The sequence below is a fragment of the Pleurodeles waltl genome, chromosome 12 (genome assembly GCF_031143425.1).
Source record: "Pleurodeles waltl isolate 20211129_DDA chromosome 12, aPleWal1.hap1.20221129, whole genome shotgun sequence".
In the NCBI taxonomy this organism is placed as follows: domain Eukaryota; kingdom Metazoa; phylum Chordata; class Amphibia; order Caudata; family Salamandridae; genus Pleurodeles; species Pleurodeles waltl.
Window position 1 is genome coordinate 13,856,659 of NC_090451.1, and position 24,070 is coordinate 13,880,728.

At 49.7% G+C, this 24,070-nt stretch overlaps 1 protein-coding gene across 1 annotated transcript in view; it reads right to left on the bottom strand.

The window, feature by feature from the left end:
• PWWP3A (PWWP domain containing 3A, DNA repair factor) overlaps positions 1 to 24,070 on the bottom strand; it is a 116,110-nt gene that overhangs the window by 63,368 nt on the left and 28,672 nt on the right. Inside the window, exons 2-6 of the mRNA XM_069216215.1 lie at positions 23,084 to 23,175; positions 19,793 to 19,863; positions 13,155 to 14,114; positions 8,075 to 8,203; positions 6,208 to 6,278 (exon numbers count right to left, since the gene is read on the bottom strand). Of these exons, the coding sequence (XP_069072316.1) occupies positions 6,208 to 6,278; positions 8,075 to 8,203; positions 13,155 to 14,114; positions 19,793 to 19,863; positions 23,084 to 23,175 (1,323 nt within the window). The remainder of the gene's footprint in view (positions 1 to 6,207; positions 6,279 to 8,074; positions 8,204 to 13,154; positions 14,115 to 19,792; positions 19,864 to 23,083; positions 23,176 to 24,070) is intronic.

Consider the following 24,070-nt stretch of genomic DNA (forward strand, 5'->3'; position numbering starts at 1 on the left):
CTAATGTATGTAGTGCTCTTTCAGCCACAGAATCTGGCTGTGGGAAAAATACTGGTAGTTCTACCGTTTGATTTAGATGGAATGGTGAAATAACTTTTGGTAAAAATTTTGGATTAGGTCGTAGGACGACCTTATTTTTATGTATTTGTATAAAAGGCTCTTGTGTTGTGAACGCTTGAATTTCACTTACTCTTCTTAGAGATGTAATGGCGATGAGAAAGGCAACTTTCCAGGTTAGGAATTGTATTCCGCAAGAGTGCATGGGTTCGAAAGGTGGGCCCATGAGTCTTGTTAGAACCACGTTTAGGTTCCATGAAGGAACAGGTGGTGTTCTTGGTGGTATAATTCTTTTAAGCCCTTCTATAAATGCTTTGATAACTGGTATCCTATACAAGGAAGTTGAATAGGTAGTTTGCAGGTATGCAGATATTGCTGCAAGGTGTATTTTAATAGAAGAGAAGGCTAGCTTTGCTTTTTGTAAATGGAGCAAGTAATTTACTATATGTTTTGGAGTTGCATCTAGCGGTTGTATCTGATTATGATGGCAGTACCAAACAAATCTTTTCCACTTACTTGCGTAGCAGTGTCTAGTGGATGGCCTTCTGGCCTGCTTTATGACTTCCATACACTCTTGGCTAAGTTGTAAGTGTCAGAATTCTAGGATTTCAGGAGCCAGATTGCTAGATTCAGCGATGCTGGGTCCGGGTGTCTGATCTGTTGGTTGTGTTGCGTTAACAGATCTGGTTTGTTGGGCAGTTTGATGTGTGGTACTACAGACAGATCTAGCAGTGTTGTGTACCAGGGTTGTCTTGCCCAAGTTGGTGCTATTAAAATGAGTTTGAGTTTGTTTTGACTCAATTTGTTTACTAGGTAAGGAAGGAGAGGGAGAGGAGGAAAAGCGTAAGCAAATATTCCTGACCAGTTCATCCATAGGGCATTGCCTTGGGATTGCTTGTGTGGGTATCTGGACGCGAAGTTTTGGCATTTTGCGTTCTCTTTTGTTGCAAATAAGTCTATTTGTGGTGTTCCCCAGAGTGTGAAGTAGGTGTACAGAATCTGTGGGTGGATTTCCCATTCGTGGACTTGCTGGTGATCTCGAGAGAGATTGTCTGCCAGCTGATTCTGGATCCCCGGAATAAACTGTGCTATTAGACCAATCTGATGGTGGATTGCCCACTTCCATATTTTTTGAGCTAACAAGCTTAACTGCGTTGAATGTGTTCCTCCTTGTTTGTTTAGATAATACATCGTTGTCATGTTGTCTGTTTTGACAAGGATGTATTTGTGGGTTATGATTGGTTGGAAAGCTTTTAGTGCTTGAAAAACTGCTAATAATTCTAGATGATTTATATGCAGTTTTGTTTGATGTATGTTCCATTGTCCTCTTATGTTGTGTTGATTGAGATGTGCTCCCCACCCTGTCATGGAAGCATCTGTTGTTATTACGTACTGTGGCACTGGGTCTTGGAAAGGCCGCCCTATGTTTAAATTTATACTGTTCCACCATAGAAGCGAGAGGTAAGTTTGGCGGTCTAGCAACACCAGATCTAGAAGGTGACCCTGTGCTTGAGACCACTGTGAGGCTAGGCACTGTTGTAAGGGCCTCATGTGCAGTCTTGCGTTTGGGACAATGGCTATGCATGAGGACATCATGCCTAGGAGCTGTAGTATTGTTCTTGCTTGTATTGTTTTGTTTGGAGACATGTGTTGAATGACCCTGTTGAAATTGTGGATCCTTTGTGGAGTTGGCGTTGCTACTCCTTTTGTCGTGTCTATTATGGCTCCTAGATATTGCTGTACTTTGCTTGGCAGAATGTTTGATTTTGCAAAGTTGACGGTGAACCCTAGTTTGTAGAGGGTTTGTATGACTTGATTTGTGTGGTTTGAGCATTGTGTGAGCGAACTGGTTTTGATTAGCCAGTCGTCGAGATACGGGAACACATGTATTTGCTGCCTTCTGATGTGTGCAGCGACTACTGCTAGGCATTTTGTGAATACTCTTGGAGCGGTTGTTAAACCAAAAGGCAATACTTTGAATTGGTAATGTATTCCTTTGAATACAAACCTTAGATATTTCCTGTGTGATTGATGTATTGGTATATGGAAATATGCGTCCTTGAGGTCTAGGGTTGTCATGTAGTCGTGTTTTTTGAGCAATGGTAACACTTCTTGTAGTGTGACCATGTGAAAGTGGTCTGATTTGATGAATGTGTTTACTACTCTGAGGTCTAGAATTGGTCTCAGTGTTTCGTCCTTTTTTGGTATCAAGAAGTACAGTGAATAAACTCCTGTGTTTATTTGTGTGCTTGGTACTAATTCTATTGCATTTTTTTGCAGTAGTGCTTGAACTTCTATCTCTAGAAGCTGTGAATGGTATTTTGTTAAATTTTGTGATTTTGGTGGTATGTCTGGAGGGAATTGCAGGAATTCTATGCAATAACCATGCTGGATAATTGCTAGGACCCATGTGTCTGTAGTTATTTTGTCCCATGCTTCGTAATATTGACGTATCCTCCCCCCCACTGGTGTTGTGTGGGAGGGGTGTGTGACATGTGAGTCACTGCTTGTTGGTAGTGGTTTTGGGGCTTTGAAATCTTCCCCTATTCCTAGGGAATTGCCCCCCTCTATACTGGCCCCGAAAACCTCCCCTGTACTGTCCCTGGTAGGTGGGCGGTGCGGACTGTGAGGTGCTAGCTTGTGTGGCCTGACCCCGAAACCCTCCTCTAAAAGGTGTTTTGCGGAAGGTGTTATAAGATCCTCTGCTCTGCGGGGAGTAGAGTGCGCCCATGGCCTTGGCAGTGTCAGTGTCCTTCTTGAGCTTTTCTATAGCTGTGTCGACCTCCGGACCGAACAGAAGTTTCTCGTTTACTGGCATGTTAAGCACTGCCTGTTGAATTTCTGGCTTGAATCCAGACGTTCTGAGCCATGCGTGCCTACGGATGGTAACCGACGTATTAATGGTTCTTGCGGCCGTGTCTGCTGCATCCATGGAGGAGCGTATTTGATTGTTGGAAATGTTTTGACCCTCCTCAACAACCTGTTTTGCTCTTTTTTGCAGATCTTTTGGGAGATGTTCAATGAGATGCTGCATCTCATCCCAGTGGGCTCTGTCGTATCGCGCTAGCAGCGCTTGTGAATTTGCGATGCGCCACTGGTTTGCTGCTTGGACAGCAACCCTCTTCCCGGCTGCATCGAACTTCCTACTTTCTTTATCTGGGGGAGGTGCATCCCCAGAAGTGTGTGAGTTTGCCCGTTTCCTGGCAGCCCCTACCACCACAGAGTCTGGTGGCAGCTGAGAGGTGATGAAGACAGGGTCCGTAGGAGGCGCCTTATACTTTTTGTCCACCCTAGGCGTCACTGCCCTACTTTTAACTGGCTCCTTGAAAATGTCCTTTGCATGGCGTAGCATGCCTGGGAGCATCGGCAGGCTTTGGTAGGAGCTGTGGGTTGAGGAGAGGGTGTTAAATAAAAAATCATCCTCTACTTGTTCCGAGTGTAGTTCCACATTATGGAATAGAGCTGCTCTAGCCACCACTTGCGAGTAGGCTGTGCTGTCTTCCGGTGGTGATGGCCTAGTTGGGTATGTGTCTGGGCTGTTATCAGACACTGGTGCGTCGTACAAGTCCCACGCATCCTGATCTTGGTCGTCGTGGCTCATGGCGGTGTGAGCTGGCGAATGTGACGGGGTGTAAGTTGGCGAAGCCGGAGTTACAGGTGGAGGCGAGGGAGGAGGTGTTACCTTTTGTGTTGTTTGTTGCTGAGGAGTAAACTGAAGCGTTCTCTTTCGTTTGACAGGTGGGAGGGTACTGATCTTCCCAGTCCCCTGCTGAATAAAGATACGCTTTTGCGTGTGATCCACGTCAGTGGATTGCAGTTCTTGTTCAAATCTATGTTTCTTCATTTGAGAAGACATAGAATGCTCTTCGGTATAGGAGCCAGAAACAGGGTCTGATGTCGCTTTTTTCGGCTCCGAAAGCCCTGTCGATTGTTTTTTCGGCTCCGAGGTAACCTTCCTCTTTTTCTGTGCCGAAAATTCTTGGCCTCTATGTTCTTCGGCGCCACTGTCTCGGCGTCGATCGGTGTCGACACCGAACTCTCGGTGTCGATGCTTCTGTTTAGCACTCTCTCGGTCCCGAGGAGGCTGCGTGCCGGTGTCTCGACCGAAGTCGGACGATCTCGACACTGAATGGGCCTTTTTCGGTGCCGATTGTTGGTCACCGAGAATTTGGGTGGAGCCATGGCCGGTTGGCAGTGGCGTCCCCTGGGCCTTCTTTCCTTTTTTAAGGTTTGATCTCGACGTCTTACTCACAGTTCTTGTAGAGTGTAGCTCGTCGGAGTCTGAATCCTGGATGGAAAAGGATTCCTCCTGTTCCTCTTCTGTCTCGAACTGTGGACGCTCTTTTGGCGTGGACGCCATCTGGAGTCTTCTCGCTCGACGGTCGCGCAGAGTTTTTCGGGACCGGAACGCCCGACAGGCCTCACAGGATTCTTCGCTGTGCTCGGGTGACAGGCACAGATTACAGACCGAGTGTAGGTCCGTATAAGGATATTTGTTGTGGCATTCGGGGCAGAATCGAAACGGGGTCCGATCCATCGGCGTTGTCCTCCACGCGGTCGGGCCGACTAGGCCCCGACGGGGTGCCGAAATCTACCCCGAAGGGCACCGAGGCGCTTCGATGTTGAACGCGTCGTCGTATGTGTCTATCTCTAACCGGATCGCAACGATACCGTCGAAAATCTTCCGTCTTCAGCTAACTTTCCGTTCCGAAACTCGGAGCGACAGGAACACGTCCGAACCCGATGGCGGAAAGAAAACAATCGAAGATGGAGTCGACGCCCATGCGCAATGAGCACAGAAGGTGGAGTCACTCGGTCCCGTGACTCGAAAACACTTCTTCGAAGAAAAACAACTTGTAACACTCCGACCCAACACCAGATGGCGAGCTCATGCATACCATGTGTATCTACAGCGACAGATGCCATCGAACATATATTTTTCTATATAAAAACCTATTGGCCTGGAGTAAGTCTTTGAGTGTGTGTTTCTCATTTATTGCCTGTATGTGTACAACAAATGCTTAACACTACCCTCCGATAAGCCTACTGCTCGACCACACTACCACAAAATAGAGCATTAAAATTAGCTACTTTTGCCACTATCTTACCTCTAAGGGGAACCCTTGGACTCTGTGCACACTATCTCTTACTTTGAAATAGTATATACAGAGCCAACTTCCTACCCAGGGGTATCATGACTCCCTCATCATTTACCACTCTCCCTGCTCACCCATGCAGCGTACCGCAGAATTCCAGCCACAGCCTCACTATACCCCCGATCCTTTGACTTACGAAATTACCCCCATGATTGTCTGCCTTCCCCTCTTCTTTCCTTACCCCCCTACACTTCCACCCCTCCCTTTATCCCCACCTCCTCTTCTCTTTTCCTTTCTTCTCTACCTCCTTCCCGCCCCCAAACTCCCACCACGGGTCCTTGATCAGCCTATTGGCAGGAGCCACCCCCCCTTGCAAGCTGGAGGACATGGCCCGCTGACACATACTACTGTGGACTGCTCACGGATTGGCACCCCCTCAAAGTCATAAAGTCTTATCTCGACAGCCAGCACTTCGCATCAGAATGGGACTTAGAGTGGACAGCCTACTCATGATCTACTTCCCTGGAGATGCGCCATTACTGGACAGCATGATCATATTTCCTATCTCTATGGTCCTGCAGAGCAAGCACAGGCCATGACCGAACAGAACACTCAGGCATGTCAGCCTACAGGATGCCACGCCCCAAAAACAGCATGCGCTTCCCTTAGCCTGCGACAGTATACTCTTAAATCCTAACCTCCCTCCTTGGCCTTGCACCTCTTCCCCCTCCCTTTTTTCTCTTTTCCCTTACCCCTTTCTGTCCCCAGTATTGTTCCTCCACCACAGGTTTGAACAGTTATTAACCTCACGCTTTAGACTGTCATGTGAAAGAAGCGCGTTATGACCATTGTGACAGACCTACATATGTCCTTTATCCTGTACAGTTTCCATGTTTATTATTAAAAATCTGCAATAAAGAATTGTAAAAAATTTTTAAAAAATAATAATAATTCACCTGGTGCACAGCACCAGAGGTTAACACACACCCCGGACCACCCACCCACCCACGCATGCACCTACCTAACACCAACCCAGTGACTAACCCAGACTTACCACACCAGGCCAGTAAGGGTACTTGTAGTATTTGCACCAGACCAACACCCCGGACTCGATCGAACACGGCTCTGGGAAAAGAAAAGAACTGTTACACAAAACTAACACAGAAAGACAACAGAAATCAGCTGAGTGCCAAAGGGCCCGCAGAACCCCAAAGGGGAGTTGAGGGGGGCAGTCACTTGTGAAAGGTAAGAAGGAGAGTTGTTCACCAAGGCATATGGAGGTCAAACACACCCCAAACCAGAGGGTGCCTTCTAAAGGCCATACTGGAGGGGGAGACCGAGCACACCTAGGATATAAAACCATAATACAAAATGCAGGTTACAAAGGACAAAACAGTCACAAACTAGGACAGGAAGGCATTGGGAGTGCTATTTGGGGGGGGGGGGGGGGGCTGGGGGGGGAAAGGGGGGGCTGGGGGCAAAAGCTGGAATCGGTACACTAAGTAATAAAGCCAAAGCCAAAGGGAAAAAGCAGAGCAGCAGAGTCGACGACAAGTGCCACTCAGTGTGGTGGGTTCTTTGGTAACTGTTAAAACTGTGGGTGGAAGAAAGACAATGAGAAATACCAAAATAGGAAGTGTCCGCTTAGAGACAGCAGAGGATGAACGTTAAGGGCCAGTGTAGAAGACTGGCTGATGAAGGCAGCACCGGGAAGCAACCATACTTCAAACGGGCGATGGAACTTGGATGGCCCTCTCTGCACATGCCACTGCAGGCCCACTTACAATGACAGAGCACTACATCTGGCTCTCACCTCTAAATGGCTGCCCTCTACTCCAGGATATTCCCTGTACGTGACTGAGCACTATAAAGGGTAAATGATTTAGCACTATACCGGGTTCCCTCACCTCTAAATAACTAACAACACCGGTGAAGGAAGTTGGCTCTGTATATACTATCTCAAAGTGAGAGTGTGCACATAGTCCAAGGGTTCCCCTTAGAGGTTGATAGTGGCAAAATTAGATAATACTAATGCTCTATTTTGTGGTAGTGTGGTCGAGCAGTAGGCTTATCAGAGGGCAGTGTTAAGCATTTGTTGTACACACACAGACAATAAATGAGGAACACACACTCAGACTTACTCCAGGCCAATAGGTTTTTATATAGAAAAATATATTTTCTTATCTTATTTTAAGAACCACAGGTTCACGATTTACAGTAAACACTTTAAATGTAAGGTACTTTACTTAGATATTTTAGGAACTTTGAATGAAAACAATATCATATACAGTCTTTGTAAAAATGGCAATAAGCTATTTTCAAAGTGGACACAGTGCAAAAATCAACAGTTCCAACGGTGGGCTGCATATGCCCAAGAGACTGAACTTGTAAGGGCTTTACTTACCTAAGAAACTAATTATTACTTACCTCCCCCAGAATCTGTTGATTTTTGCACTGTGTCCACTTTGAAAATAGCGTATTGCCATTTTTGCCAAAACTGTGTATACTACTGTTTTAAATCAAAGTTCTATACTTACCTGAGTGAAGTACCTTACAATTTTTGTACTTACCTAAAATTTGAATATTGTGGTTCTAAAATAAAGAAAATATATTTTTCTATATAAAAACCTATTGGCCTGGAATTGTCTTTGAGTGTGTGTTCCCCATTTATTGCCTGTGTGTGTACAACAAATGCTTAACACTACCCTCTGATAAGCCTACTGCTCGACCACACTACCACAAAATAGAGCATTAGAATTATCTCTTTTTACCACTATCTTACCTCTAAGGGGAACCCTTGGACTCTGTGCACACTATCTCTTACTTTGAAACAGTATATTCAGAGCCATCTTCCTACGCAGGGTCTCTCAGCTGCAAGTGATGAACTTTACACTGACTCTTATCTGATCTCAGTCACTCACCTTGCTGAAGGAGAACACTTGGCAGTTCCTCATCGTCGTCGTCGTCAGCCTCTCCGTGCACCAAGGAGGAGGTATGGCTTTGATACTCTGGCGAGCTAAACTCCACAGACAGATCAGAGGACATCACATCTGTTAATGAAGTTAGATGAGATTTTTATTTCACCACAGCATCACCCGTTTGTAAAATGTTTCTGCTAGAAATACTCCATTGCTACATACACAGATCAAACAGGGCCCCTTCTTTCACTACACCAGCAGAAAGACAGCTTTATGGAAAGAGTGAAATCCTGAACGTGGAGTGTACAGAACAACATGAAGGGTAAGAAAGGCGAGTGGGGTTTAGGGGGGAGGAAAGCAGGATGAAGGTGTGGTGCTAAGAGTGAGATAAAGGAAGCACAGCAGAACAGCACGGCGAGGAGGTGAACATTCAGAAAGGACAAAGGAAGGCATTGAGGGACTGAGTCAGAAGGGAAGAATGATGACGAGAGACCTCCCGATGAGGAAAACACGAGGGAGAGTGAAGAAACGTGGCCACGTGTGAGCAAATGGGAGTACACAGAATGAAGGAATAAGAAATTTAACAGTGAAAGGAACAGCGAGGAAAGGCGAGTGTCATCTATAAACACTAAACAGTATACAAAATACCACACAAACCTTAATTGGTGATCTAGTATGAAGTATCCAAAGCTGTTCCACCAGAAGACTAATTTGCTCAGATAAAGTACTGAAACACAATCATTTTCAAGGGACAAAGACTACAGCCCTGCAGGAGGCTCCCCCAAGGGACAAAGACTACAGCCCTGCAGGAGGCAGCAGGCACTTCCCCCAAGGGACAAAGACTACAGCCCTGCAGGAGGCAGCAGGCACTTCCCCCAAGGGACAAAGACTACAGCCCTGCAGGAGGCAGCACTCCCCCAAGGGACAAAGACTACAGCCCTGCAGGAGGCAGCACTCCCCCAAGGGACAATGCCTACAGTCCTGCAGGAGGCAGCACTCCCCCAAGGGACAATGCCTACAGTCCTGCAGGAGGCAGCACTCCCCCAAGGGACAATGCCTACAGTCCTGCAGGAGGCAGCACTCCCCCAAGGGACAAAGACTACAGCCCTGCGGCAGCACTCCCCCAAGGGACAAAGACTACAGCCCTGCAGGAGGCAGCAGGCACTTCCCCCAAGGGACAAAGACTACAGCCCTGCAGGAGGCAGCACTCCCCCGAGGGACAAAGACTACAGTCCTGCAGGAGGCAGCACTCCCCCGAGGGACAAAGACTACAGCCCTGCAGGAGGCAGCACTCCCCCGAGGGACAAAGACTACAGTCCTGCAGGAGGCAGCACTCCCCCAAGGGACAAAGACTACAGCCTGCAGGAGGCAGCACTCCCCCAAGGGACAAAGACTACAGCCCTGCAGGAGGCTCCCCCAAGGTACAAAGACTACAGCCCTGCAGGAGGCAGCACTCCCCCAAGGCACGCAGGAGGCAGCACTCCCCCAAGGGACGCAGGAGGCAGCACTTCCCCCAAGGGACGCAGGAGGCAGCACTCCCCCAAGGGACGCAGGAGGCAGCACTCCCCCAAGGGACGCAGGAGGCAGCACTCCCCCAAGGGACGCAGGAGGCAGCACTCCCCCCAAGGGACGCAGGAGGCAGCACTCCCCCCAAGGGACAAAGACTACAGCCTGCAGGAGGCAGCACTCCCCCAAGGGACAAAGACTACAGCCCTGCAGGACGCACTCCCCCAAGGGACAAAGAATACAGCCCTGCAGGAGGCAGCACTCCCCCCAAGGGACAAAGACTACAGCCTGCAGGAGGCAGCACTCCCCCAAGGGACAAAGACTACAGCCCTGCAGGACGCACTCCCCCAAGGGACAAAGACTACAGCCCTGCAGGAGGCAGCACTCTCCCAAGGTACAAAGCCTACAGCCCTGCAGGAGGCAGCACTCACCCAAGGGATAAAGACTACAGCCCTGCAGGAGGCAGCACTCCCCCAAGGGACAAAGACTACAGCCCTGCAGGACGCACTCCCCCAAGGGACAAAGCCTACAGCCCTGCAGGAGGCACTCCCCCAAGGGACAAAGACTACAGCCCTGCAGGAGGCAGCACTCGCCCAAGGGACAAAGACTACAGCCCTGCAGGAGGCAGCACTCCCACAAGGGACAAAGACTACAGCCCTGCAGGAGGCAGCACTCTCCCAAGGGTCAAAGACTACAGCCCTGCAGGAGGCAGCACTCTCCCAAGGGACAAAGACTACAGCCCTGTAGGAGGCAGCACTCGCCCAAGGGACAAAGACTACAGCCCTGCAGGAGGCAGCACTCCCCCAAGGGGCAAAGCCTACAGTCCTGCAGGAGGCAGCACTCCCCCAAGGGACAAAGACTACAGCCCTGCAGGAGGCAGCACTCGCCCAAGGGACAAAGACTACAGCCCTGCAGGAGGCAGCACTCGCCCAAGGGACAAAGACTACAGCCCTGCAGGAGGCAGCACTCCCCCAAGGGTCAAAGACTACAGCCATGCAGGAGGCAGCACTCACCCAAGGGACAAAGACTACAGCCCTGCAGGAGGCAGCACTCCCCCAAGGGACAAAGACTACAGCCCTGCAGGAGGCAGCACTCCCCCAAGGGACAAAGACTACAGCCCTGCAGGAGGCAGCACTCCCCCAAGGGACAAAGACTACAGCCCTGCAGGAGGCAGACAGCCCTGCAGGAGGCAGCACTCCCCCAAGGGACAAAGACTACAGCCCTGCAGGAGGCAGCACTCCCCCAAGGGACAAAGACTACAGCCCTGCAGGACGCACTCCCCCAAGGGACAAAGCCTACAGCCCTGCAGGAGGCAGCACTCACCCACGGGACAAAGCCTACAGTCCTGCAGAAGGCAGCACTCTCCCAAGGGTCAAAGACTACAGCCCTGCAGGAGGCAGCACTCGCCCAAGGGACAAAGCCTACAGCCCTGCAGGAGGCAGCACTCCCCCAAGGGGCAAAGCCTACAGCCCTGCAGGAGGCAGCACTCCCCCAAGGGGCAAAGCCTACAGTCCCGCAGGAGGCAGCACTCCCCCAAGGGACAAAGCCTACAGTCCTGCAGGAGGCAGCACTCCCCCAAGGGACAAAGACTACAGCCCTGCAGGAGGCAGCACTCCTCAAGGGACAAAGACTACAGTCCTGCAGGACGCACTCCCCCAAGGGACAAAGACTACAGCCCTGCAGGACGCACTCCCCCAAGGGACAAAGACTACAGCCCTGCAGGACGCACTCACCCAAGGGACAAAGACTACAGCCCTGCAGGACGCAGTCCCCCAAGGGATAAAGACTACAGCCATGCAGGAGGCAGCACTCACCCAAGGGTCAAAGACTACAGCCCTGCAGCACGCAGTCCCCCAAGGGACAAACACTACAGTCCTGCAGGACGCACTCCCCCAAGGGACAAAGACTACACCCCTGCAGGACGCACTCCCCCAAGGGATAAAGACTACAGCCATGCAGGAGGCAGCACTCCTCAAGGGACAAAGACTACAGTCCTGCAGGACGCACTCCCCCAAGGGATAAAGACTACAGCCCTGCAGGAGGCAGCACTCACCCACGGGACAAAGACTACAGCCCTGCAGGAGGCAGCACTCACCCAAGGGACAAAGACTACAGCCCTGCAGGAGGCAGCACTCACCCAAGGGTCAAAGACTACAGCCCTGCAGCACGCAGTCCCCCAAGGGACAAACACTACAGCCCTGCAGGAGGCAGCACTCACCCAAGGGTCAAAGACTACAGCCCTGCAGGAGGCAGCACTCTCCCAAGGGTCAAAGACTACAGCCCTGCAGGAGGCAGCACTCTCCCAAGGGTCAAAGACTACAGCCTTGCAGGAGGCAGCACTCTCCCAAGGGTCAAAGACTACAGCCCTGCAGGAGGCAGCACTCTCCCAAGGGTCAAAGACTACAGCCCTGCAGGAGGCAGCACTCTCCCAAGGGTCAAAGACTACAGCCCTGCAGGAGGCAGCACTCCCCAAGGGATAAAGACTACAGCCCTGCAGGAGGCAGCACTCTCCCAAGGGACAAAGCCTACAGCCCTGCAGGAGGCAGCACTCTCTCAAGGGACAAAGCCTACAGCCCTCCAGGAGGCAGCACTCCCCCAAGGGACAAAGACTACAGCCCTGCAGGAGGCAGCACTCGCCCAAGGGACAAAGACTACAGCCCTGCAGGAGGCAGCACTCGCCCAAGGGACAAAGACTACAGCCCTGCAGGAGACAGACGGCACTTCCCCCAAGGGACAAAGACTACAGCCCTGCAGGACGCACTCACCCACGGGATAAGGACTACAGCCCTGCAGGAGGCAGCACTTCCCCCCCCAGGGACAAAGACTACAACCCTGCAGGAGGCAGCACTCGCCCAAGGGACAAAGCCTACAGCCCTGCAGGAGGCAGCACTCCCCCAAGGGACAATGCCTACAGCCCTGTAGGAGGCAGCACTCCCCCAAGGGACAAAGACTACAGCTCTGCAGGAGGCAGCACTCGCCCAAGGGACAAAGACTACAGCCCTGCAGGAGGCAGCACTCCCCCAAGGGACAAAGACTACAGCCCTGCAGGAGGCAGTACTCGCCAAAGGGACAAAGACTATAGCCCTGCAGGAGGCAGCAGGCTCTAACCAAAGGGTCACAGAATACACTCAGGAGAGTGGGATCTCACTCAATGGACAGACGTCTGTCCCAAAGGAGACAGCAAGCACAACAACAAACCACCCAAAGGAACAACCTGACTAGCAAGGAAGGCACACAGCACAATCACATACAGCACTCTAGGCAGGGCATTCACTTGGGGCAGGCTGGATAGAACGATTGTCAATAGAGAGTCACGTGTACGATCGCGACATCCCACTGTGTGGTCAAGTAGCTTACTCACTGCACACAGACTCAGCCCTTTGTGTAGATGTGGAAGCAGGGAGTTCCCCGTTTGCACACCAGGATAAAGATCTATGAGGCTGGCATCCAGACAAAGGAATATGAACCTACAGAAGAGACTGGCAGGGAAAGCACACATGAAGAACACCAGTCAGATAGCCATGCCCCTGTGGGCCTCTCTGATCAGCACAAAAACACTGCCCATCAACGAGGGTACCTTTTTCGTCCACCTCGAAGTCAGGAAGTTGGTATGTTGTGGGTTTGCATAGTGTATTGCTCCCATACCGGCGATTCTCCCTAGAGGAAGACACAGTGGACTTAGTCTGGGAGTTGGAAGAAGAGAAGGGTTCTGGGCAACTCTGACATCTGTTGTGTTCCAAGCCCTGCGCACAAGCCACAAGTGAGTCTCCCAGGTCGCCTGTCAGACAATCCATACTGGAAGAATTCTGGGCCTCAATCAACACTTGGCTCATACTCAAAGTGTGTTGGTCTGTCTCCTGCAAGTGTTTATCATTTGCACGGAGGTTCCCAGATTTTTGGCGGGTGTGGCTGCTGATACATGAACCGTTCTTCAGAGGGGTGGGTGGAATGGAATGGCGGAACCCCGAAACTGGGATATTCTGAAGACTCACATTGTGTGCCCCAGTACCAAGACCATCTGACTGAAGAGAGCTTCTAAGGCATTTCTTTGGTGTTTTCGGTTTCTTCTCCTTTCCAGGAGAAGGTGCCTGGTCTGTGGGAATTGGTGCAGATCTCCTCTCCTTTGCTACCCGGAGGGCTGGCTTTCTTGATTTTGGAGTTGTAGTGGCATCCTCCCTCCTTGCCTCAGAGTCTCTTCTTGAGCTTGCATTGGTTTCACCCATAACTGGCGCCTTATCTTTAAGTTTGACCATGGCTTTGGTACTGCTGCTCGACAAGTTAGGCGAACTTTGCTTTTCACTTGTCCCCTCTGACCTTGTGCCAGTTCCCACAACTTTCCTGATAGTGTCTGTTGCAGAATTACTTAAAGTCACAGAACGAGAAAGCTTGGCTTGGCTGACATTCGGAGAAGCAGTAGGTGAAGTTTCCTTATCAAATGAAGAGCGTGGGCGCTTCAAGTTCTTATTCAAACTTTCCAGAGCAATTCGAAGGGCCTTACGGTATGTGATCTCTTCCAAGGGCTGCTTCGATCGTTCATCTAGGAAACATAAAAGAGCAGCTTAGTTAGCATCTGCAGCCCTGTTCAAACCGGAACTCTATTTAACAAAAAGCAGCAAATGAGTACTGCAACAGCCTAGCAGGAGGCCCCACCACACCTGAAGGGCAGCGTGCAGGACATGGTAGAAGGGCTCAAATGCGCTAAAAGGAGAAACCATACACGTCTCAGTTTCAAGCGTGTATTCAGCTGAGCTGGCCTGATTCCTTGTGAGGCTATCCTCCCCAGACTGTGCCATATGTGATACACTGTGAAGATCATATTGTGGGCTCCGCACACCAAACCAGATCCTATGTACCTCATAAGTCCTAATGAATACTCCACAGACACACCCAGATCTGATGTACCTCATAAACCCTAATGTGTATTCCACACGCCAAGCCAGATCCTCCGCTATACCTCATCCACCCTATTGTATACTCCACACACCAAGCCAGATCAGATGTACCTCATGCACCCTATTGTGTACTCCATACACCAAGCCAGATCCTCTGCTGTACCTCATGCACCCTTTTGTATACTCCACACCAAGCCAGATCCGATGTACCTCATGCACTATTGTATACTCCACACACCAAGCAAGATCCTCCGCTGTACCTCATACACCCCACTGTGTACTCCACACACCAAGCCAGATCCTCTGCTGTACCTCATACACTCCATGGTGTATTCCACACACCAAGCCAGATCAGATGCACCTCATACACCCCAATGTGTACTCCAGATCGGATGTACCTCATGCACCCTATAGTGTACTCTACACACCAAGCCAGATCCGATATATCTCATAGACCCTGTGTACTCCAGATCCGATGTAGCTTGTACACCCTATTGTGTCCAAATACCAAGCCACATCCAATGTACCTCATACACCAATATGTATTCCACACACCCACCCAGATCCTCAGATGTGCCTCATGCACCCCATTGTGTATTCCACACACAAAGCCAGATCAGATGTACCTCATACACCCCATTGTGTACTCCACACACCAAGAGAAATACGATGCACCTCAAACATCCTATTGTGTATTCTACACACCAAGCCGTATCTGATGTACCACGTACACCCCATTGTGTATTCCACATACTAAGCCACATCCAATGTACCTCATACACCCTAATATGTATTCCACACACCCACCCAGATCCTCAGATGTGCCTCATGCACCCAATTGTGTATTCCACACACAAAGCCAGATCAGATGTACCTCATACACCCCATTGTGTACTCCACACACTAAGAGAAATACGATGCACCTCAAACATCCTATTGTGTATTCTACACACCAAGCCGTATCTGATGTACCACGTACACCCCATTGTGTATTCCACATACTAAGCCACATCCAATGTACCTCATACACCCTAATATGTATTCCACACACCCACCAAGATCCTCTGATGTGCCTCATGCACCCCATTGTGTATTCCGCACACCAAGCCAGATCCAATGTACCTCATACACCCCAATGTGTACTCCACATCCGAAGTAGCTCATACACCCTGTGTATTCCACACCAAGCCACATCCGATGTGCCTCATACACCCTATGTGTACACCACACACCAAGAGAAATATGATGTACCCCAAGCACCCTATTGTGTATTCCACACACCAAGACAGATCAGATGCACCTCATACACACCAATGTGTACTCTAGATCCAATGTAGCTCATACACCCTGTGTATTCCACACTAAACCACATCCAATGTACCTCATACACCCTGTTGTGTACGCCACACACCAAGCCAGATTAGATGCACCTCATACACCCTATTGTGTACTCCAAACACCAAGCCAGATCATATGTACCTCATACACCCCACTGTGTATTCCACACACCAAGCCAGGTCAGATGTACCTCATACACCACACGGTGTATTTTACACACCAAGCCAGATTCGGTGTACCTCTTGCACCCTACTATGTATTCCACAGATCCACCCAGAGCTGATGTACCTCATACACCCTACCAGTCCATGCTGCTGCTGACCCCAGGCACTGTTTGGAGAGCCAGAACAAAGGAGTTCCTGCAAGGGAGAGGTGTGACCACCTCCCCCTGTATATTAGGTGTCTAAGGACTTGGGTGGGGTGGCCTCTGACTGCTTTGAAGGACACATTTGGATCCTTCCTTGCATGATCAAGTTTGCCCCAGTTCAGGAAACACCGGTTACCGCTCTGTAGCAAAACTGCACAAAGGACAGGGGAGTGACCACGCCACTGTCCAGCTCCTCCCCTAGAGAGGTGCACAGAGCTCTGCCAGGTGGCCACTTTATTTTGCCATCTTGAAAATAAGATGTGCAGAGGCCCCTGGGAGCATCTGACTAGTCATGTCCCTGACACTGATAGGTGAGTCACTGCAGAGAGGGATCAACACCCTTTTAGGATTACTTAAGGGCTCCCTCGCGGATGGGTCCTCAGATTCATCGAGCAAGACTCTCCAAGGAACTCTGCAAGACACCTTCTGCCCTTCGTCTCTGGAACTGCTTCTGGTCCTCATGGGAACCGCACAAGTCTGCTTGCACCAGGAAGCACAAAGGAATTTTCCCTGGAGTGCAGGAGTCACCCATCTGCATGCGCAGGCACCTCAAGACAACAGACCGGCTGATGGGGTCTGCTGTCCATGGTCCACCACTGAGTCTGTGGCCTCCACTGGGTTCTGCTGGTCTTTTAACCAACTTGGGAGACTGTTGGCCCCTGTTCCAGCCACTGGACTGGAACTACTAAGCACTGCGAATGTTGCACTTGCCAATGCTTGTTGACTCTTCCTCTGGGACATCTTCAGGCATCGAGAAGCCCCGGCCCCCAGCACTCTGCAACGTGAAGACCAGCCCTTGTCCTGCAGTGTGGAACTTCTGTTTTGTTGTGCTGGGGAGGTCTCCTTGTGACTCCCTATGTCCTTCGCCTTTGGTTCACTCGTGGGGGCGCCATCGACTTCTGCAGGCCTTCTTGCGTGCTGAAGGCCACCCCTACCTCCCCCTGAAGGGTAGCGTCTCCCGGGCCTTGCTGGTCCCCAAAACTTGGCAAACTCTTCTTCAGTTCCTGTTTGCACTTGCCAGTGCTTGTTGGTGACCTGGTTGGTCACTGGCCCTCCTGCAATCCGGCGACAGCTCCTAGGTGACAACTGGGGTCTTCTACAGCTCCTAGACCCTGCAAGCGGGACCTCTCCTTCCACTAACTTGCAGGAACTTGGCCTTCAGGAGGGTGGGCATTGCTACCTGGGCACCTCCTTCGGTGCTGGACCCTGTCCCCTTCCTTTGCAGGTCCTCTGTGTCCAGAATCGTCATTGGGTTCCACAGGCCTGGTCCACAGGATGTGACAGCAGCTGGACAATCCGAGACATCTGCAGTCTTTAGAGTCCCTGTGTAGGTGCTCCTGTCTTCTGGGTATCCTGGGGTAGGAGCACTCTCCATCAATCCGTCCTCTGGTCTGCTGGTGTTCTTGGGGCCCACTGGGAAGGGTCCTGAATTCCATGTGCTCCAAACACTACATTCTGTGTTAGTCTATGGGACAACTAGGTGGGTAGCTTCCTTACTTCTGGCTGCTGGGGTCACTTACTGTACATACCTCTGGTGTTCCTAACTGCTCCAGCCCTTAGCTAACTACACACTTTCTTTGGTTGGAGTCACTGTTCCACATTCCATTTTTTCAGTATATGGTTTAGCCCCCCCATAGGGCCATGTGTATTTTTATGCTGTTTTTGATGGTTATTGTGTGTGTATGTATATATATATATATATATCTATCTATCTATCTCCATAGGGAGATACACCAATGCTAGTTTAGTAGTAGTGACAAATGTAAAACCAACAGCTGATGGACGGAATACAGAACAAACATTCACCCCCAGTTACAGATCTGGGTTGAATACATCCGATTTTTATTTTCTCGCCATGCCATTCCAGCTTGCAGTGAGTCATATGAAAATCAGGCTTGACCCTGTTCCCTATGGGGACAGTCCAGCCCAAACTGCCAGGCCAGGTCCTCCCTGGACCACAAACAAGCATTCTGGGATTCGCCCTTCATCATCACCCTATTGTGTATTCCACACACCAAGCCAGATCTGATGTACCTCATACACCCTAATGGGCATTCCACACATCAAACCGGATCTGCTTTACCTCATACACCTTAATGAGTATTCCACACACCAAGCCAGATCCAAAGTATGTCATACACTCTTGTGTACGCCACACACCAAGCCAGGTATGATTAATGTACCTAATACATATTATTGTGCATGCCATACACCAAGAAAGTTCTGATGTACCTCATATGTCCTAATGTGTACTCCGCACACCAAGCCAGATCTAATTTATCTCGTACACTGTGTTCTCCACACACCAAGCCACGTCCGATGTACTGCATACACCCTATTGTGTACTCCACACACCGAGAAACACAATGTACCCCAGGCACCCTATTGTGTACTCCACACACCAAGCCAGATCAGATACACATCATACACCCCAATGTGTACTCCAGATTCGATGTAGCTCATACACACTGTGTATTCAACATACCAAGCCACATCTGATGCACCTCATACACCCTATTGTGTACACCACACACCAAGAGAAATACAATGTATCTGATACAGTCTACTGTGTATTCCACACACAAAGCCAGATCTGAAGTACCTCATACACATTATTGTGCATGCCATACACCAAGCCAGATCTGATGTACCTCTCATGTCCTAATGTGCACTCCATATGCGCCAAGCCAGATGAGATGTGCCTCATGCAGCCAGTTTATCCATGGTTGTATCTGAGATGCTCCTGGGTTCACCCCTCCGAGAATATGCCACGGTGGGTTGCTATGCAGCACATACCATGGCTGGCTACATAATGCCCAGTCCTACGGATTGCTCCTTGCCACTCCCATGTAGACTCTAGAGTTTTTATACTACAGCCAATGAAAAATGCTCTTTCCAAGGATAGCCAACAAGAGTGAAGTAGTACTAGGACCAGTTTTGTTTCTGTTCAGATGGGTTGTGGCCTGGCAGTTGGAACCTCACTGCTTCGTACTAGGGCCGGACCAAGGCTGTTTTTCAGTGTGTTGGTTGCTACGTGGCGTAGCACAGCAAGCAAAAGAAGAATGAAATGCAATGCAGCCCGGAGTGATTTCCAACGGAAGGTCAAATGCAAGCATTCCACGTACCAGGGTTTTCATACCAAGGGCAGCATTCTTCTCCGCTGGACACTGCTTGCTCCACACACAACATGAACTGAACTACATGACACAAACTGCTTCGAATGTTGAAGATCACATGCGTGATATGCCTATTCTCATACTTTTTTCCTAGGCCCAAGTGTATGTGCAGCTACACGCTTCTAGCAAAATTTTGGTTAGTCTGTAACTCACACATTCAATTATAAAACAGGTCCTACGCAGGACTTACGGCTCTTGCACATATCCTACTGACCTTACACTGGTATTTAGTGCACAAGCAGGCTATATCTCACTCCTTTTCACTTCAATTCACATGAACCATGTCTCTTGTCCAGCTCATTCTACCAACTGAAACTTTTTCTATACAAGGCCTTGTCCTGGTGCCCTTGTTTACCCACGAACAAACAGCGTTGCTAAAAATTCTCAACAGGGGAGTTTTTTAAATCTCCCCAGCTTGTTTGCCTCCCACAAAGATGCTCACCCAGCTCACTGGCAAGAGCTTCGATTTTAGTCTTCTCCAAAGGAAACGTGTCCCTGCGACGCACACGGATCCTGGAACGAGAAGAAAGGTGTTTCATTTCATTCACTTATCATGGTGTTTGGTACATGATTCATTACAGCCTCTTGGCAGTACTGCGCATACCTCGATGATAAGCAACTTGTGAGTCCCAACACAGTTACTGTAGGAGAGGAAAGGAGAGAGAAAGGAGGCAATTAGCACTGCTGGCGGAGGAATGGGGAAAGAGGAGGAGGCCATCATCCTTGTGAGCAGAGGATCAGTAAGACATGAGGAGGGCAGCAATCCGCAGAGGAATGGGGAGAGATGAAGAGGCAATCACCACTGGTGGCAGGGTTGTGGCAAAGATGAGATTTCATCTTTACTGCCAAGGAGAAGTGAGAGGTGTGGAGGATTGTGAAGATGAGAGGAGGCGGTTGCTGACGGTGGAGGGATACAGAGAGATGAAGCGGCATTGTCAGTGTGTAGGAAGCTGCCCTGGTGTGTGGCAGGTACCTATGGTACTAAGACCTTACACCAGGTCCAGGTATCCCCTCTCAGTAAAGTGTAGTCAGTGTCTAGAAGCCAGGCTCTCTAGCGGTAGCTGTGGATGAGCAGCCAAGGCTTACCTAGGAGGCATGCAAAGCTCATGCAAAGGGCACTTTATTTTTGGTAACACAATACCATGAAGTACTAGAAGGGCAACCCTCCAATAGGAGGCAAGTGATAAACTATTTATATACACTAGTAAACAGAAGTAGGCATAGAAAAAGTTAGAAAACAGTGCAGTTGCAAATAGCCAATAGTGACAGCAGGGGGAGCCCAAACCTTGTACTAAAAAAATAAAAAAAAACACACATATGAACACAGGACCCCCCATCTATGTAAGTGGAATATGTAGAAGGGAGCTGGTAGTACTAGAAAACCACATAGGTAAGTAACAGCACCAACAACACCCCCACCTCCCCGGCCACCAGGAAAGCAGGAGGAAATCACTGGAATTTCCCCAAACCACCCAAAAAAAAAAAGGAAAAGAAGAGTGGAGAGAGGGGACCAAGTCCAAGAGTCACAGTGGAGTCCAGGAGGAGTAGGAGCTACTATCCACCCAGCTGTACTTGCAGGAGTTGGTCGACGGTGATGAGGAAAAGGTCAGCACTGCAGCCGGAGAAGAGTTCCAGAGGGATGCAGAAGATGTACCACGCTGGAAGGAAGATTGCAGATGGGTGTTGGTGCAGGAATTCCACCAACAAGCCTTGGCAAAGGAAATTTTGCGGTTGACAGAAAGTGGTGCTGCCGGGGATCAGCAAGGCCCAGGAGGACTCTACCCTGGAGAGGGAAGTCTGAGGGGGACCCTCAGCAACACAGAGCCCACAGGAACAGAGAGAGCACCCACAGGACGGGGACACAGAAGTTGCAGAAGGAGCCCACAGAGCACGCAGAAGAAGGGTCCCACGCTGCAGGAGACCATGCAGAGGGCAGCTGCAAGAGACACAGTGCACGGGGGTACTGTCCTGTGTGGGAAGGCAAGGGCTTACCTCCACCAAAGTTGGACTGCTGGCAGAGAAGACCAAGAGGACTACTCTGGACAACAACCCATGATGCAGGATCCACGCAGCTCAAGATGAGGGGAGATCCACACAGCCGGTCGTCGTTGCAGTTGGGGCCTGCGGATGCATGGGAGTGACTCCTTCACTCCAAGAGAGATTCCTTCTTCCTTCTCATGCAGGCTGAAGACTTGCCACCCTCAGAGGATGCACAGCCCGGGAAATGTTGCAAAAACTGGGAGGAGACGTGGAAACAATGTTGCAAGCAGAGTCTTCATCGTGGATGCAGATTGTCGGTTCCTGAAAGGTCCACTTGCGGTTCCAGTGGCTATAAGTCAAAGTAAGTTTGCAGAGGAGTCCTGCTGGAAACGTACAAGCCGAATCTGAGGACCCTTAATAGCCCTGAAAGGGGGGGGGGGGGGATTGGTCACCTAGCCAGGTGACCAACTATCAGGAGGGGGCTCTGATGTCACCTGCCTGACCTGGCCACTCAGATGCTCCCAGAGGTCCCTGCCAACCTTGGGTTCAAGATGGCAGAACCGAGGGACCCTTTGGAGGAGCTCTGGGAACTACCCCATGGGTGGTGATGGACAGGGGAGTGGTCACTCCCCTTTCCTTTGTCCAGTTTTGCGTCAGAGCAGGGGCTGGAGGTCTCTGAACCGGTGTAGACTGGTTTATGTAGTGAGGGCACCAAACGTGCCCTTCAAAGCATGCCAGTGGCTTGGGGAGGCTACCCCTCCCAAGGAACGTAACACCTATTTCCAATGGGAGAGGGTGTGACCTCCATCTCCCAAAGGAAATCCTTTGTTCTGCCTTCCTGCGCTTGAGCTGTTCAAGCAGCTGGAGGGCAGAAACCTGTCTCAGGGGTGGCAGCAGCATGGGCTGCCTGGAAAACTCTAGAAGGCTGTTAGGAGCAATGCTGGGGGTCCTCTAAGGAGCCCCCAAAGTGCATGGAATCACACTTCCAATACTGGCAACAGTATTGGGGTATGATTCCGACATATTTGATACCAAACATGCCTAGGTTCGGCAATACCATTATGTAGCTGGACATAGGTAGTGACCTATGTCCAGTACACACATAAAATGGCGTCCCCAAACTCACGAAGTCCAGGAAAATGGAACTGGAGTTTGTGGGGGCACCTCTGCTAGTGCAGGTGTGCCCCCCAACACAGGTTCTTGTACCCTGCCCTCTGGGCTAGGAGGGCCTGCCATAAGGGTGACTTAGTCACCTGTAGTGAAAAGGGTGCATGCACCCGTTCACTCAGACTGCAATGGCAGGCCTGCTGAACACTTTGCATGGGCTCACATGGATGGCATAATACATGCTGCGGGTACCATATACTAGGGACTTACATGGGGGTATCAGTATGCCTAATGTGGGGTGAGAGTGGTACAAGTTACCAAGTTAGGAGGGAGAGAGCATAATCACTGGGGTCCTGGTTAGCAGGATCCCAGTGAACACAGTCAAACACACTGACAATATGCAGAAAATGGGGGTAACCATGCCAAAAAAGAAGGTATTTTCCTACAGGCACCGAAACAAGTGTTGTTATGTCTTACGACAAAGAAAAAAACACTGACGCTATAATCTTTCTGTCAGGTACCTTGTCTGTTGCCCACCCCTTCCCACTAAGATCCCAGTCTACAGTCACTGAACAAAAAGACGGCATATAAACACCACCACCGCCCACAGTCGATGAGCAGAAGACACAGGGACAAGATACTTAACTGTTTATTCAGGCCGAGGAGCTCCACCTCCAGGAATTCGGAAGGGCCATGCAGGATAGGTTTCTTACGGGACGCGCCACTCTTTGTCAGGATCTGGGGCAAGATGGGAGGGAAGAGTGGATGTTATGGGCAATTCTGCAAATAACTCACTATAAAAACACCAGTGTGGAAGAGAGATGCTCAGGCCAGGCAAGATTGTTCTCTGCACATGAATAAGCATTGAAAAATCTGTATTCCCCACTCCAGGACGAGAAAAACAAGCATTTGTAAATGCAATAGGTCTCTCATTTGCTTGAGTTAGAGCTAGTGGCATTGTAAATTCATAACTGGACTTTACTTTTCTTGCCACATAAATTGGTCAACACTGCCTCATAATTTCATCTTTTCCTGCTATTAATTTCAGTGGCCCTGCATATAACTAAAGCACCCGTTTACCTTCGCCCTCTATCTGCAAAAAAAAAAAAATTAGGATGCTAAATGGCAACATTTTCAAGTCTGCCATGCTAATTCCAATAGAATACCACTTTAACCACCCGACCATCAGAGTTGCTGGGTGGCAAACAATTCCACAAAACAAGACACAAGACAGCCACAGAGGAGAAATAAACTAGAAGGCTCACCCAAACATATCAAGTGTTCAAACAGACATAGTGTAATAAGGACGTTAAATTGACCTGAATACAAAGAGATTATTAAAACAAAACACAATTATCATTTAAACCTTTATCAGAAATAAACTTTAGCATTCGACTGTAATGCCCAAAACAGCCCCTGAGTACACTATAACAAAAATATAATCTGTAAGCAACATGACCATGTCATCACATAGTTAGTACCTAGAGAGCATAACCCCATGAAAAAAACTGGATACATTCTAGAGAGCATTTTTAGGACTAAAAGGCCTACAGCAATGATATTACAAAGAAGGCCCTTAAAACAAAACTTCTCCCAGCTGTAAAACAAACGTTCTGACATTAACTGGTGTTGG